The sequence below is a fragment of the Diospyros lotus genome, unplaced genomic scaffold (genome assembly GCF_014633365.1).
Source record: "Diospyros lotus cultivar Yz01 unplaced genomic scaffold, ASM1463336v1 superscaf1, whole genome shotgun sequence".
NCBI lineage: Eukaryota > Viridiplantae > Streptophyta > Magnoliopsida > Ericales > Ebenaceae > Diospyros > Diospyros lotus.
In genome coordinates this window covers 7,048,604-7,066,024 of record NW_026267104.1, presented here as the reverse complement: position 1 = coordinate 7,066,024, position 17,421 = coordinate 7,048,604, and the positions used below count along the sequence as shown (strand labels likewise).

At 44.5% G+C, this 17,421-nt stretch overlaps 2 protein-coding genes across 2 annotated transcripts; both read right to left on the bottom strand.

Annotated features, from left to right (window-relative positions):
* Positions 1-302: 302 nt before the first annotated feature.
* LOC127793078 (dihydroflavonol 4-reductase-like) lies at positions 303-2,385 on the bottom strand. The gene is made up of 2 exons (XM_052323853.1): positions 786-2,385; positions 303-670 (listed from the first exon to the last, which is right to left on the bottom strand). The coding sequence occupies exons 1-2, from the start codon at positions 835-837 to the stop codon at positions 372-374; spliced, it is 351 nt and encodes a 116-aa protein (XP_052179813.1). The 5' UTR covers positions 838-2,385; the 3' UTR covers positions 303-371.
* Positions 2,386-2,950: 565 nt separating this feature from the next.
* On the bottom strand, positions 2,951-16,441 carry LOC127793182 (beta-glucosidase 12-like). The gene is made up of 14 exons (XM_052323975.1): positions 16,237-16,441; positions 16,038-16,107; positions 15,679-15,737; positions 15,432-15,507; positions 15,142-15,219; positions 14,849-14,936; positions 14,473-14,657; positions 4,560-4,630; positions 4,332-4,447; positions 4,008-4,225; positions 3,891-3,922; positions 3,701-3,803; positions 3,437-3,539; positions 2,951-3,297 (listed from the first exon to the last, which is right to left on the bottom strand). Exons 1-14 carry the CDS (start codon positions 16,378-16,380, stop codon positions 3,129-3,131), a joined length of 1,512 nt encoding a protein of 503 aa, XP_052179935.1. The 5' UTR covers positions 16,381-16,441; the 3' UTR covers positions 2,951-3,128.
* Positions 16,442-17,421: the final 980 nt, after the last annotated feature.

Below are 17,421 nucleotides of genomic sequence, written 5' to 3'. Positions count from 1 at the left end.
TTTTTAATATTAATTAAGATTTAAGATATTATATTTTTAAGATTAATATATAAATTTTTTAATATTAATTAAAATTTAATTTTTAAATTGATTGCGATTACACTTCTCATGGATCGTACGGGTGAACACCAGTAGTTTATAAAGGTTGCTTAGCTGTAAAGTAAAACGGCATCACGTCTCATCCATGTTATAGAAAGCCGCCCGGATAAGAAACAATATGATTTGTTTTGTGGGGGCCCCCATGTAGCACTTTCAAATTCGGATTATGCTACTTGTACAGAAAAGTTTTACAGGAAGCTTTACAGAAAGAATTAAATTTTATTTTTAATTTTTTTATCTTATTTTCTTTCTGAAATCCCGCCAACGCCTTTTCACTCCCCCTCTCTCCCTCTTTCACGGCTAATACCAACTGTCCGCCATCGCCGCTTGCATTGTCCGCCATCACCGCTTGCACCGCTCGCCGTTGTCCCCACCTGGTCGCCCACACCACCGCCGTCGAACATCAGGGTCCTTTGAGTCGAAGCCCATGGGCATGGCCACACGAAACATGCCGGAGCAACCTTCGATGGCCCATCGAAGCTCCTGTCTTTGCCCAGATCCGCCTTCCACACTGTCAAGTTGGTGTCGGCATTTGGCGACTCCATCATCGGCTTCACCTTCTTCATGTTCCCTAACATTAAACGAAAAATCATCATAGAATTGTTCTCCTTATTCTAATTCTTCTTCCCTTTGATCTGCTTGAATTCTTCCCATTAATGGATTGGAACTAAAACTGGTTTGTGTACCTGGGTCTCGAACGGTTGCGCAAACAGTATAGCCACGTTGAAGAAACCTCATGACGAGCCACGAGCCGATTCACCCGGAAGCTTCAGTGACACATACGGTGGCCGACGGTGGAGAAACTTCCATGGCTAAAGGCTAGAGCTAAAGTTTGAAGGTGGGAATATTGGGAACAAAGATTGATAGAATTTGAGGCTGGAAATAGGGATTGTATTAGGTGAAGTGATGATTTTTCTACTATTCCTTGAGGTTGCATTATATAAACCAACAAGGAGAATGGTTCCGTTTAGAGGTGATTTACCATGTTTGTGCCCTGTGGGATTTGATCACTGGTCATGACAAATTTGCAACATCCGGATATACTTGAGGCCGAATAATGTATTTAGTCTTGAATAGGAGATTACTTAGGATTGACTCATATGAATGTTTTCCCACAAATGCTCAATGCATCCATTATTCTTCACTTTCTAGAGCAGTTGATGTAAGAATGATAGGAACATGGGAATGGCATTGCAGTTTCTCTGGAACGCAAGAACTTGATTTGCCATGTGATTGATTATGGACCCGATTTGGTGATTTTCCAATAGGGCATTCAACTGCAACTGCAATTATCGCAATTGAAACCTGAAATCATTTCACTCTTTGATTACCTTAATAATTTTTGTAACAGGGGTAACATAGATCTCCAAATTACAGGAAGTTAATTAGTTCCATTTCCTTCCCTTCTTGGGCAAATCTAGCTGCTATAACTTCTCATTTTTTGTATCTGGAGCTGTCTCCCCCTCATTCCCAGATAGAACATGAATTTTCCCTCAAAATAGAATTCATTTCCTCAACAATTTCAGTTGAGAAGTTGATGATCCACTACCTATTGTATTTTCAAGAATAAAATGCAGAAAACATTAACATGGCTCTTCCTTTAATCACAGCGGGAGCACATCATCCATTCAATTATTCTTTTGAAAAGATAACAAAAGAGCCCATTTAAGAAGACAATTGCTTAAAGCCAATTGTCAAAAACAGAAAAACAGAAAGAAAAAAAAAAGGATCATTACTTAAGCTAGCTTTTTTATTTGGTGAATGATTCAAAATCTAGGTGCCAGTGGTAGGGCTTTGGGAGGAATGGTCATCGGCAGGGGTTTCAAAGCAGTAGGGAAGTAATCCCTTCTCCCTGCAGGTGTTAATGGCTCCTTAGAACATGTCCCCCAAGCTGTACTTGAACTTGAATCCCATTCCTATCAGCTTCTTCGACGAGAACGTCACACTTGGCAAGTTTTTGTCATTCCTTTCAAACCTGAAACGGCGGTGGGTGTGGGGTGAGCGGCGCCCGGGGCGGGGTGGGGAAGGGGCGACGGCTGTACCAGGCGAGGGCCTAGGGGGGGGGGGGGGGGGGGCGCGACGGCGGTGGGAAGGGGCGAAGGCGGTGCGAGCGACGGTGGAGTGGGCGAAGACAGGCAGTGCAAGCGGTGATGGAGGACGGTGTAAGCAGCGGCGATGGGATTCAGAGGGAGAGTGGGAGAGCAGTGAAAGAGGGAGAGAGGGGGAGTGAAAAGGCGTTGGCGAGATTTCAGAAAGAAAATAAGATAAAAAAATTAAAAATAAAATTTAATTCTTTCTGTAAAGCTTCCAGTAAAACTTTTCTGTACAAGTAGCATGATCCCTTTCAAAATGATAGTGCCACTGTTATGCTGTGATATGATGTCAATAATTTCCTGCTACCTCTCACTCATTCAGAGCCATCGGTCCAGCGGCCAAAGAGCAAACCACCAAACTTCTCTCACTGACCTGATGTTTTTAAAGAAAGAGTTAAATTTCCAGCCAACTTTCGAGCAACTCAAAATCAAGGGGGAACCTCAAAGTTTTTTCTTCACAAATTCAATTCTAATTTCTGACCAACAAACAAACAATATATCCAATCCAACCTAAATTTTCTTATATTAGATTTTGTATTGTCTTCACTTCTAATTTTCTTAATTATCAGTTGACTGATGGTATGTATTTCACTTCTATCTCTGTATATATATATATATATCTATATATAATTATTGCCAAACTCTTAATTTGTTGGTGGATTTTGTGTTGAGATGGTAGTAATCAACTAGGTGAGGGCACTCACCAAAAAAATAAAATAGTCGTAGCAGATTGAGAAATAATATGAACTTAGTAGGAAAACGTGCAGACTATTTATTTAGGCATAAAGATAATAATTATGACAGCATTGAAAATAAAATACGAAGATACAAAAGACGTACTACGTCTTCATAATTTTATTGAAACACATTACAACTTAAAGATACTAAAGAAGGCAAGATCGATCAAAGTAGTCCCCTCACTTTTGAGCAACTCCATTATTTGAGAAGGAATTTCTTCAACCAATAAGCCGAGTCTTTGGGATATCTCTTTTGGTTATCTTTATAATCAACGTAATTAAGGCCAAATCTCAAGGTGTATCCAGCGCTCCATTCATATGTGTCGAGATAAGACCATGCAAAGAAACCTTTCACGTCGACGCCCGAACTGCGAAAAATTCACATCAAGGAATATGGTTTAATGATACTTAGTCCTCCATTAAACCCACAAATTGCAAGCTTTTCCTTGACCTAAAGCAAACTTCATATCGAGATGTGAAAGTTGTTAGGAAGGAGAATGAACTCACTAAATAGCTTGAAGAACGGCTGAAAGATGTTCGCGGTAGAATTCTATCCTATGTGGGTCTTTGATCGCTTGTGCGACTGTTTGATTATCGAAATCACCTATCCCTGAGGAAATTAATCCAAAAACAAGTACAATTAATTACCAAAAATAGATTAACTTCAATGTTAAGCTGCTTTGTATCGTTAATGTTTTTATTTTTATTTTTAAAAAAACTAACTTCTATTTGAAAAGGCGATCATGTGGTAGAAGTATTCAATTATCCTACCATTCTCAGTAATGTAAATGGTTGGGTTCTGGTATTTTTCCTTCCCATAGATCAAAAGATCTTTAAGTCCACTTGGAACTGAGAAGAAGCTGCCTACTCCAGTCTGTAAATGAGATATACATCGAATTAATATCTTGGTTAAATAAAAATAAACAAGAAAAAATAATAAATTGTTAATTCCAGTACTTACTGGTTTACCAATGGAGACTCCATTTTTAGCAGCTGCAAGAGAGATAATTAAACTTTAGCCAAAATAACAAGTAGGCATTTCTTTGTCATGAGTAATGGCATTTATGTAGGAACGTACTTGTAAGTGTGACTCGATTATCCGTTAAGGAGCTGATGTTAACTTTGTTGGGAGTAGGGTTATGAGCCGCATAATTTGCAGTGTAGTAATTTAGTCCAATAAAGTCATAAGACCCTTTCACCAGCTTAGATTCAGCCAAAGTGAACTTTGGTAATCGATTTGCTACAAGGGCACGCATGATTCGCGGGTATTCTCCATATACCAATGGGTGAAGGAACCTGTCCAAAAGATATATTCGGAGGTACATAACAATTTAAATGCCTCTTTAATATCAAAATGTCCTTATACAAAAGTTTCACAATATTATAGTAAACGATTACTCACCATCCATACATAAAATCAAGTGCACGATAAGCGGCTCTTTTATCTAGTATAGAATTGGAGTAAGGGAGCATCCACTGAGACACAAGGGTGATCCCTATTTGGCCCTTTTGAGTTGCCTGCATATTAATTAATTAATGTCACATAGGGTAAGCTCATAACCAAATTAATTAGAACAAGTATCATGTGTTGTTTAATTTACAGCAATGGTAAATATCTCTTGCAAATCACCTGGTATTTTTCCTTGTACAATTTCACTGCTTTCGCATGGGCGAGAATCAAATGGTGGCCAGCAATGTAAGGCTCTGATGAAGTATTTTCGGAAGTGGTAGCCGCACGTTCCCTTCTTGTCTCTCTGGATGTACCTGCAATGGAGACGGGGCTTGCTCCCCCGGTCGATCTCCGATGATTAAGTTAGTCCTTTGATCTAGGGTTCCTTGTTCCTTTTAAACTATGCTAATTGATGGAAAGATAAGGAGAATCCCCCACCTTCTTCGCTTACCTTTTCTCGGGATAGGGATCATGAGGGATCTTCGGGATCTTCCTCCCACCTTCTTCGGGACTTTCCCCATAAAGGTTTCGCGATAGCCTCCGTCTCCGAGGAGTTCGGGATAACTGTTGCCTCCGTGATCTTCGGTGGGATAGCCTGTTCCTGAGATCTCGGGGGTTTCTCTATTGAGTGCTTATCTGATTGACGTGGCAATGCTTGCCTGCTATGTATCTTTTGACCGCTATTAGGTATTCGTCTTGACGTAATTATGGGACCGAGGGCGCTCTCCTCATCACTGGCCCCCCTGCTCCTTGAGCTCTTCGGCTTGAAGGGCCCGAGGAGTAGTAAGGCCCCTGAGGTTCTTCACTTTAACTCCCTCTCTTTTCTTTTTTTTTTTTTTTTTTTTTTTGCGCGTCTGACAGACGCGAAAATCAATCGGTTTTGACGGCGGTATCCCTTCCCTATGCGCTGTCCGAGGCCTTTTCGTCTTTCGAGCTCTGTCAGTGCGGGGTGATCAATGCTCATTATTGCTCGTCCTTTGGTCTCTTGTTCCCGCAGTTTGGTCTTTTAAAATGGGAACCCTTCAGTCCCTCTACTTCTCTTTCCGTGCGACTTTCCTTCAGTCTTAGCCTTTCTTGTGCCCGCAAGCATTTTCCTCCTCTTTCGCCTCTCTTTCTTCTAGCTTTTTGCCATGGCGATAATCGGTTCTGGGAGGTTTAATCCCGCTGGTGCAGAGCTTATTGAGTGGGAAAAACATCCTGCTGCGTCGATTCCATGTCAATGGATGAGCCAAGCGGAATGTCAACAGTTTAGAGAAAAGTACAACGTCCCCGAAGAGTGGGAGGTAGAGTTCAACAGTCATCTACGAGCATGTCATCCCGTCGCCGGCCGCCTGTGCATTTATAAGTGTGCTTTTGACAGGGGCTTTCGGCTCCCTCCCCGGAGGAGAGTGATGACCTTACTTCAACATCTTACTATCGCTCCCGCCCAACTGTCTCCCTTCGGATGGCGATACCTGATGGGGTTCCTCCTTATTTGTCATTCTGGCAAAATTGAGCCAACTGGAGACCTCTTCGACTATTTCTTCACGACCAACCGCGACCCCGGAGGGTGGATCTCCATCTCCCCTCGGATCGTGAAAGATAGCCGTCTTCTCGCCTGCAAGGGATACTCTAATCTTGAGATTTCTGCTTCGACTCTCATGCAATCCGGCGGGTCGAAAGATTCTGATGATTGGAAGGAGCGTTTTGTCTTCGTCCGCCCCAGGCCATCCGGTTCTTCTCAAGAAATCTGGTCTGTCAGTAATGAGTGGACTCTGGACACTAAGCACAAGCGTCCGAGTGTCGAGGCCATTGAAGATTTCGCCTGCCGACTTATGAAGAACAGTCGGAACTGGGAAGAAGGATGGCTCTCCAATCCCAGCCTTTCCCAAGCGGGTCTGGACGGCGAGAACTGTGAGCTCTTTTTCCTTCATCCTTTTCTTTTACTCTCTCTTTTTCCTTTGTCTGTATTTGATTTTCGTTGTTATCTCTTTCTTAGATGAAGAGGTCTGGGAAATATCTTATTCTGCTGTCGCCAAAGGAATGATATTGGACTTCCCCGGGAGTAAAGGCCCTTCGGCACCTTCCGGCAACCAGAGGGTGTTGGAGAGGACTGCGCCTTCCGAGCGAATTCCAAAGAGCAAGAAGAGTAACAAGAAGAACTCGTTACCGTCCAGGTCGCGAAGGGCGGTGGAGGAAGACCCCGGGACCTTCCAAGAGGCTTCCCAGGGGAACATTGCTGGGGGTTCGGGGGACCCCTCTTCCCGTTCGGGGGACCCGTCTTCCCCGCTTCTCCTTTCTCAAACCAGAGGCTCTCCGACCGCGCGGCGAGAAGCCTCCACCATGCCTGCGCGCTTGCCGATCTCTCCCGAAGACGATTCGGCGACCATCGCTCAGGTGCTTGTTGTAGCTCGCACAGAGGCCCAGAAAAGGCAAACCATGGCAGGTACGGAGTCCAGTGCTACGCCTCCCAGCATCCCTATCAGTTCGATTTTTAAACGAATTTTAACGCCATTGGCACCAGCGGGGCGTTCGGAGCTGACGGGAGAGGCTTCGCTGGAGGAGGCTTCGGTGTTGTCGGCGAAGGAGATTTTAGCGCGCCGGACGAAGCGTCGCAGGATGGAAGCCACTTCCCCAGCTGCTGCTCCCTCCGAGCCTTCGGCTCCTGAAGCCACCAATGCCCCTTCAACGGCTTTAGTCTTACCGGAGGCTCTACGAACTCCGAACGAAATCGACTATTGCGCTGAAATTCTAAGGGTGCGATCGTATTCCTTCTTCTTTTGATTTTTCGCTTTTTCTGTGCGAGTAGGTCTTGATCTATACTCTGTTTTTACTTCCTCAGAACCTTACGGAGTTCCAAGGTCTCGTCTCTCGACGAGAGTCCGAACTTCAAACTCGGATCGCCTCCCTGGAGTCTGAAGTGGAAAGGCTTCGAGGGTTGGAATCTCTTTCTTCCCAATTGTCGGGTCTCGAGCACCGGGTTCATATTTTAACCAAGTCTGTGGAGCTGGCGCAAGAAGATGCCCGACTTGCCAACGAAGCCGAAGCTCAAGCTCGGGAGGATTTGGAGTTGGTCCAGAAGAACATGCTTGAGGCTAATCAGGCTAATTCCCGACTTGGGGAGGAGCTGGATTCCACTAAGGTTGTTAATCGCCAGCTTCAGGAGGATATAAAAAGACTCACTCTAGAGCTGAAGGAGGCCAAGAAGGGACAGGTCGAAGCGTTGGAGTCTTATTCCCGGTGCAAAGAAGACCTTCGTACCGCTCATGCCCAACTTCAATCTGCCCTCAAGGATGCCCAAGTGGCTTTTCAGAATGGTCGAGAGGATTTCCGAAGCTCTGAAGCTTATGCCGCGGAGTTAGAAGGAGTTCTTCGGGGTGGGTTTGAGCATATGAGAAAACTCGTCAAAGAGCGCTTCCCGAACTTGGATGTAGACTCCATCCCCTTTGATGTTGTCGCCGCCTTGTCTTCTTTAGAGTAGTCATTTGTATTAAAACCTGTTGTCGTAATAATAAAAGTGTTTAGATTTTTCACACAATTTTCTTTTGAAAGACAAGAAAAAGAAGGCCGCTTGGGATCAGGCTTGATTCTTCCTCTTTTTTTTTTTTTTTTTTTTTTTTTACCCTTCCTGCTCATCGCAAGACTTGGTCTTCGTCGCTTGCTCAAAAGGGTTCGGCTCCGGCCCCCCAAGGATCGCGCCTGATCCTCGCAATCTTAAACCTTTCGAGGATTCGGGACCCTCCAAGGATCACATCTGATCTTTTGCATCTTTTGCTTTGGCCGGAGGTTCGGGCCTCCTAGGATCATATTTGATCCTTTGTTCTTGTCGGGATCATGTTTGATCCTTTGTTTTTGTCGGGGGTTCGGGCCCCCCGAGGATCATATTTGATCCTTTGTTTTTGTCGGGGGTTCGGGCCCCCCGAGGATCATATTTGATCCTTTGTTTTTGTCGGGGGTTCGGGCCCCCCGAGGATCATATTTGATCCTTTGTTTCTGTCGGGGGTTCGGGCCCCCCGAGGATCATATTTGATCCTTTGTTATAGTTGAGGGGTCTAGCCCCGTTGAAGGTATGTCGATTCTTTCGCTTCGCGCTGATGTGCCTTCCCAGGTCTTTGGAAATGATGAGTTTTTACGCATAGGAGAAAAATGAATTTATTCCTGGATAGCATACGCAAAGCCATAAAAAGAAAAGATGCCAAGACATATAATGTAGAATTATTACTAACAGATCATATGAATATAATAAAGAGCTATCACTGATAGAACTTCCTCAGGTTCTGCACGTTCCATGCGTTTTTCACCGGTGCCCCTTCGAGGGTCTGTAGTTTGTATGCCCCCGGGCTGAGGACTTCTGTTACTTTGTAAGGACCTTCCCAATTTGGTGTTAACTTATCTGTTTCTCGGGCTCCCTGAACGTTTGCTCGCCTTAGTACCAAATCTCCTGGCAGAAAGTTTCGTGCTCTTACTCGTCGATTGTAGTATCTCTCTATGCGCTGATTATAAGCAGCTTGTCGAATCTTCGCCTGGTCACGAAATTCATCAAGGAAATCTAGGTTGTCCCTCAAACTCTGCTCATTGGATTCAGGGTCGAATAGCTCTACTCGTAGCGTAGGTACTCCAATTTCAACTGGGATTAATGCTTCCGAGCCATAGCATAGACTGAAAGGAGTCTCTCCCGTGGAGTCCTTCGCCGTAGTTCGGTAAGACCACAGAATGCTCGACAGTTCTTCTACCCAGCTACCTTTCGCCTTATCTACTCTTGTTTTTAAACCCCGCAACATAGTTCTGTTAGCGAGTTCGATTTGGCCATTAGCTTGGGGGTGAGCTACCGAGGTGAATTGTTGCTTGATTCCCAACTCCTGGCACCATTCCCGAACGGACCGGTCAGAAAATTGAGTGCCGTTGTCTGAGATCAGCACCCGAGGAACTCCGAAGCGACAGACTACGTGTTTCCATAGGAATTGTTTCACCCGCCGAGAAGTAATAGAGGCCACTGCTTCAGCTTCAACCCACTTTGTGAAGTAATCGATAGCAGCCATGATATACTTGACCTGTCCAGCTGCTGGGGGAAAAGGTCCCAGGATGTCTATACCCCATTGGGCAAAGGGGCATGGTGTGGCGAGATGAGTTAGCGCGACTGCCGGCACATGGACCAAGTTAGACGTTTTCTGGCACCGGTCGCAAGTCCTAACTAGCTGCTCGGAATCTCGTACCATCGTTGGCCAATAATACCCCTGTCGCAGGGCCTTTTGACTAAGCGCCCGAGCCCCGATGTGGTTTCCACATATTCCTTCATGAATCTCCCGTAGGATGTAGTCTGCTTCGCGGGGTCGGATACACTTGAGCAGCGGTTGTGAAAAAGACCTTCTGTATAATTCCCCCCCGACTAACACGAAATTTCGGGCTTTTCGTTTGACCTCCCGTGCCTCCGAGTCGTCTTCGGGGAGCTTTTCCTCTCTTAAATATGACAACATGGGGTCCATCCAGCTGGGCTCGTCATCGATACAAAATTGGTCTGCGGCTTCTTCGATACTCTTTTGCGGGAGAGATTCGATCCGAATTTCCCGAGAGCTTGTAGGGAAAGAGGAAGAGGCGATTCGGGACAGCAAGTCCGCCTCTGTGTTCATGGCTCGAGGGACGTATTCCACCTTTACGTGTTGGAAACGCGCCATCAGCTCTTTGGCTAGGGTCAAGTATTGCGCCATGTGACTTTCTCGGGCTTCATATTCTCCATTCACCTGCTGCACCACTAAGTTAGAATCTGAACTCACCTCAACGTTTTGAGCTCCCAATTGTTCAGCCAACCTCAGCCCAGCTAATAAGGCCTCATATTCTGCTTCGTTGTTAGATGCTCGGAATTCAAAATGCAATGCATAAGGCCATATTTGCCCTTCGGGACTCTTTATCATTAATCCTGCTCCACCCCCGCCCGAGGTCGAGCTTCCGTCTACCGCCACTGACCATGGTTTCTGGCTTTCCTCGGGACCTTCGGGAGCTCCTATCCCTTCGGCGATGAAGTCTGCTAGCGACTGCGCCTTAATGGCCGGTCGCGGCCTATACTCGATGTCGAAGGCGGTGAGCTCTACTGCCCACTTCAACATCCGGCCTGAAAGCTCCGGCTTGCTAAGAACCTGCTTCAAGGGTTGGTTAGTAAGCACTATAATCGTATGAGCTTGAAAGTAGGGTCGGAGTTTCCTCGCCGATGTTATTAAGGCGAACGCCAGTTTTTCCATAGGAAGATACCGAACCTCGGCTCCCGATAATCGTTTACTCGCATAATAAACGGGCCTCTGGATCCTGTTTTCTTCTCGAATCAATACCGAACTTACAGCCTCATTGGCCACCGCCAGATATATGTATAATGGTTCTCCGGGCTTCGGTTTGGTAAGAACCGGAGGCGTGGCTAGGTGCTCCTTAAGCTTTTCGAAAGCTCGCTGGCATTCAGAATTCCATTCGAAGTTGTTTGCTTTCGATAAGACCTTGTAGAAAGGAAGGCCTTTTTCTGCCAAACGAGAAAGGAATCTGCCCAAGGCTGTCATCCTACCCGTAAGGCTCTGTACCTCTTTCACATTCCTCGGGGCCGGCATATCCATGATAGCTTTGACCTTCGCAGGGTTTACCTCGATCCCTCGGTGGTGTACTATGTAGCCTAGGAACTTTCCTGCAGAAACGCCGAAAGCACATTTGACAGGATTAAGTTTCATATGGAACTTACGAAGGGTTTTGAAGCATTCTTCCAGGTCCTCCGGATGACATTCGGCTACCATACTTTTTACCAGCATGTCGTCGACGTAAGCCTCCATATTTCTCCCGAGTTGTTGGTGAAAAAGCTTATTTACCAGGCGCTGGTAAGTAGCTCCTGCGTTCTTTAATCCGAAAGGCATTACGGTGTAGCAGTAGGTTGCCTTGTTGGTGATGAATGCTGTTTTCTCCTGGTCCTCCGGATGCAATGGAATCTGGTGATATCCCTGGAAAGCATCTAGGAAACTCATGAGCGAACATCCAGCAGTTCCATCAATTAGGGCGTCAATCCTCGGGAGTGGGTAGCTATCTTTTGGGCAGGCTTTGTTAAGATCGGTGAAATCGATGCAAAGTCTCCACTTGCTCTGCCCTTTGGGAACCAGCACAACATTCGCTAGCCAATCTGGATAATCCACCTCCCGAATGTGGCGCGCAGCTGCTAACTTTGCGATCTCCTCCTCGATCGCCCTTGCCCTATCAGGAGCGAAGCTTCGTTTTTTCTGCCTGACAGGCTGAAAGCCTGATCGGACCCCCAGCCTGTGCGTCATTACCTCTGGATTTACTCCTGGCATATCCCGGGCTGTCCACGCGAAGATATCTGCATATTGTCTAAGGAGTGATATTATTTGACTCCTTAGCGGATCTTTTAACTCCATACTTACCCTTACACATCGACTTGGGCAATTTTCTTCCAGAGGTACTTCTTCTAATTCATCCACCGGCTCCGCTGTTTTGGGATCTTCATGTCCTTCTAGTAGAAAACTGACCTCCTTCGGGGGGTCAGCATCCTTCTGCAACCCTGCTTCTTTACTCTTCGCCATGCCTATAGAGGCCATGTAACATTCACGGGCTAAGCGCAAATCTCCCCGCACTTCGCCCGTCCCCCTATCCGTGGGAAACTTCATCATCATATGGTACGTGCTTGGGATGGCTCGAAGGGCATTGAGACCCGATCTTCCCAGAATCATGTTGTAAGCCGAAGGCACGTCTGCTACCAGGATATCTAGCATAACACGAGAAGTTCGGGAACCTCTCCCTACCGTCATCGGGAGTTGAATAATCCCTTCTGAATATACGGCTTCACCATCAAATCCCACCAAAGGGACCCTCGCTGCCCTTAGCTGTGTCATTTCATACCCCATGCCTAAGAAGGCTTGCCGATACAAGATTTCTGAAGAGCTTCCGGGATCCACAAGGATCCGCCGAAGTTCCCACTTCCCGAGTTCAGCTGTTATTACCAGTGGGTCATTTTGAGTCGGGTACCCCGGGAGGTCGCTATCTGAAAAAGAGATTGGATCCACGTTCCTCGATCTTTTCAGCCGGGTCGTATTACTTTTTTCGTCCTTCATGACTGGGACCTCCCCCGCCGCGAGTGTGTGGAATATCGGAGGCTGAGGATGATCATCTTCTCTTCGATGTGATCTCTCCCGCTGGGCCCGATTTCGATCCTCCGCGCGGTCTCTCTTGGGGGGGCTTCTTGATCGCGACCGTCGATCTTTTCTCCCCTGAGAATCACCTGTTTTTGCCACGTAGCTTCTCAGAAAACCCCGATTGATAAGTTCCTGAATCTCCTCCTTTAACTGGTGACACTCTTCCGTGTCATGACCATGATCTCGGTGGAATCGGCAATATTTACTTCTGTTCCTTTTGTCAGATGGTGCCTTCATCGGTCGAGGCTTTTTCAAGTAATCTTTTCCCTCAATAGTAGCGAGGATTTCTGCCCTCGGGGCGTTCAGAGGAGTGAAACCCGCCGAATCCCACCGAGGGCGATGCTTTTCTCTTCGGTCGTCACTCCTCCTTTCCTCGGGATGTTTCTTTTTATCCTTCTTCTCCACATGCTCCGCCCTCTTAGCCTGCATGACCTCTTCGGCATTTATGTACTTCGTGGCCCGGCCCAATATGTCCGTGAACGCGCTGGGAGGCGTCTTGGCTAATGATTGGGCGAAAGGGCCGGGCCTCAGGGCGTTCTGGAATGCCACCATAGCAACATTGTGGTCAAAGTTCTCGATGCTCAGGGCTTCCATATTAAATCGTGAAACGAAATCCTTCAAGGGCTCTCCTTGGTTCTGCTTCATACTCACCAAGGCCATGGTGGACCTTCGGTGTCTTCGGAGAGGTGCAAAATGCGCCAGAAAGCTGCTCCGGAGTTGCGCAAAGCTTATGATGGAATGATGAGCCAGGTTTGAGTACCACGCCCGTGCGTGCCCCTCCAGAGTGGCCAAGAAAACTCTACACCACATCGCGTCTGAGGCGTCCTGTACCATCATATGCGAGGTAAAGAGATCCAGGTGATCCATCGGGTCGGTGGTCCCTGCGTAGGGCTTAATGGCCGGGATACGGAGACGTTCTGGTGGTATGGCCGCCATGATTTCTGGGCCAAGGGGCTGATTTATCCTTGGACCCTGAGCCTCTCCGGTCCTTGGCTTTAGGGCGGCCATCTCCTCCTCCAACTGCCGCAGTCTTCTTTCCTGCCGCTGCTGCACAAACGACAAGTCAAGAGACTCGGCCGCCTCGCCGTCATCTGGCCCTGGCCTCTGCGGATTCTCGTCCCGTCGATAAGATTCCTCTTCTCTTGGGGGCTCGCGCCTTTCCTCCGCCCGAGAGTGCTGGGCTTGCTGATGCTGGCCATCTAGAAAACCCATGAGTAACTCCGTCAATCGTTGTACTTGACCCTCCAGAAGTGCTATCCGATCAGGAGGAGGCGGAGGGCCCTCCGGACTCCGAGCCCTCCCCGGCGGGCTTCGGGGAAGGTTCTGCTGACTCGGTTCCGGAACGGGGTTGCTCCCCACGGCCCTAGACGGCTGTCTTCTGGTCGCCATTCACGGTTGAGAAGATTGTCTGCTGCGCTGGAAAGACAGAAGAGAAGAATGTCGGCCCCACGGTGGGCGCCAATTGATGAAGTATTTTCGGAAGTGGTAGCCGCACGTTCCCTTCTTGTCTCTCTGGATGTACCTGCAATGGAGACGGGGCTTGCTCCCCCGGTCGATCTCCGATGATTAAGTTAGTCCTTTGATCTAGGGTTCCTTGTTCCTTTTAAACTATGCTAATTGATGGAAAGATAAGGAGAATCCCCCACCTTCTTCGCTTACCTTTTCTCGGGATAGGGATCATGAGGGATCTTCGGGATCTTCCTCCCACCTTCTTCGGGACTTTCCCCATAAAGGTTTCGCGATAGCCTCCGTCTCCGAGGAGTTCGGGATAACTGTTGCCTCCGTGATCTTCGGTGGGATAGCCTGTTCCTGAGATCTCGGGGGTTTCTCTATTGAGTGCTTATCTGATTGACGTGGCAATGCTTGCCTGCTATGTATCTTTTGACCGCTATTAGGTATTCGTCTTGACGTAATTATGGGACCGAGGGCGCTCTCCTCATCAGGCTCCGTTGCAGAATTCCCAGCTGGGCAATTATTGTTTTTATATGCCGAGCATCTTCCAGGTGCAAATCCACCCAAGTCATAACCATTTCCAATGAAAACATAGGGCTCGTTAAAAGTGATCCAGTGTTTTATTCTGTCGCCAAATTCTTTGAAGCAAAGCTCAGCAAAATCTTGATAGTCATCCCTGCATGTCCATAACAAAATTATATATTTTTATGTACATACCCATTCAAACTCATATATAAAAGCATCTCATTTTTCTTTCTCTTTTATTTTTATTTTTTTATTTTGCTTCTACGGCAAAACCGCCTATTTTAGACATAATCTTTAAGAAAAAAACTAACTTTTACTTAGTTTTGCGAAGTGTTTACTTACAAAAATTTGGGGCTTAAAAAGCCACCATACTCATCCTCTAGTACTTGTGGAAGATCCCAATGGAAGATTGTGACAAAAGGTTGTACACCTGCATGTTCATTCCAGCAATTGAGGTAACAAAAAAGAAAAAAAAAATTAAAAACAACACAACCTTGAATGGCTTGTTTCTAAGTTTTAGAAATTATTCTACTCCAAAGAATAATAAAAATCAGAACAATTATTTTGATTCACCAAATTTAAGATTGTTATTCTTTATATATGTATATAAAGAGGAAGAGTCAGAGAATTATAACCTTTTGCGAGGAGTTCGTTGATCACGTTATTATAGAAGGCAATTCCTTCTTTGTTTACTCCTCCACTTAGCTTTCCACCTGAGGAATAATTAATTTTCAAAAACATAAAAAGAGATGGAAACATTTAAGGAAATTAATCACCTTAATTATGAGAACATTCAATTTATATGAGAAATTATGGATGTGCAACAAGACCCTTTGAGAGATTTTGATCACTAAAAAGATCAACTAGTCCATTTGACCTTTTAAGTTTCCTCTTTTTTCTAAAAAGAAAAAATTAAATAACTTACCAGGTAATACTCGAGGCCATGAGATAGAGAGTCTGAAAGCATCCAATCCCATTCCATTCATGAATTGAATGTCTTCCTGTAACAGTTTCATACTCAAATCACTATGGCCATTCACTCACTGTTCACGGTTAATTTACTTAATTAATCTTACTCTGCCCTTGTATAATTTATAAAGAAATATTATTCCAATGAATGTGCATTATTTTCAGGCCACTGTAATTAAGTTCACAAGAAAAATAGTAGATACCTTGTAACGATGATAGAAGTCATCAGCCACGTCTCCATTGCTACCATCATCTATTTTTGCTGCATTGTCGTTGTACGTATTTTGAAGCTGTCAGCATAATGTATATTTCTTGTGCATGTATATAAATGTTTTATACTAGGAAACAAATTATATAATCTTCCTTTTCTTTTTTTCTATCACATACATTTATATTATCAATATGACTTTTAAAGCTCAATTGATATTATGAATATTGTTACATATGATCTCTTACTGATGTATGATTATATTCTGGATGAAATACTTCTATATATCCTACATTTTTGTGTCTCTCTGGAAGAAATAATTATTTAGAGAGAGAGAGAGAGAGAGAGAGAGACAAGGGTATTTGTGAGAGAAGGTGTCCCATATGCTTTTGCCTCTTCCACCTTCATTCACGGCGCCTTCATACTGAAAATCACAAGGAATCAAGCACATTAGACAAAGCACGTATACAAATGTGAACGTTGAAGTCTATATATATATATATATATATTTGTATAAGCACAATATGCAAGTTTGCTAGAGAAAGTACTGTACTTGGTAGGCAGCTGAAGAAGCGCCGAAAACAAAACCTTTGGGGAAGCTGGTGCGGTTGAAATCGGCCCTCACGGTCTCAAACTGAGCCAATGTGTTGGCCAAGACGATGAAACCCAGAAGAAGATATCCAACTTGCATCGCCATGGCAGCCAGATCGATAAATCGAGTTAATTGTGGTTTCAAGGTTCTCCTCGCCGGCCCTTTATATAGAGATTCATGGAAAGTGCAGTAGTACTGTAGCAATCTAGCCAATTAATCATGCATGCACTGTGCAGAGAGAAATATATTGCTTTTCTTGGGAGATCGAGCATATCTCCATGATTGATTTCTTCGGAGTAGAGCCATGCATAATGCATTCCACGTGAATCCACCTGAGGCATTTGTTTAATATTAATTTACTATATATGCCGCGTCTCCATGAGTGCAGCAGTTATGATTAATTTCTTGTAACCAGTAATTTAAAGCTTCAGGGTGGTGAAGAAAAATAGCTTCTTGCTGCAGCCTCCATCCTTCACTTTCTAAAAATAGTAATAACAAACGAATAAAGCTTTCAGCGTTTCATGCCAAAAACGTATAACGAGTGTGCAGGCCCAAAAATGAATATATCAGAAATTAGAAATAAAAATAGAAATGGGGACACACGGCGGACCCAACTCTTTAAGTCATGTATGCCATCACATTAGGCTCCAAAATTATAAGGCCCTAAATTTTAAAAATTTGTAATATATATATATATATATTTAATAATTAATATTTTATTAAAAAAATTAAATACAAAACATTATAAATTTTTTTTTTTAACTTTCCTTCATCTTTTTTCAATTTTTAACTGTTGATGTGGTGTTCCCAAATCTCATAAAATCTACATATTTATAGAATAAAAAGTTACTCATTATTAGTGAATTTTATATTTTTAATGTTATTAGTTTAATGTTTTGTTTTGTTTCTTTCTATAAGAAAATCATGAATGTATAGATTTTTACTTGTACTGAACTTTTTAAAGTTTCAAAAAAAATTAGTTTTATTTTTCTTTATTTATTGTTGTAAGTTGTTTGGCTTTTTTTTCTTATCTCTAAGATATTATATTTTAGTTAAAAATTTATTATCATTAAGAGATTATTATATTTTATAATTGATTGAATTTTAATTTTTTTTATTTAATAAAATATTTGTGTAAAAAAGTAT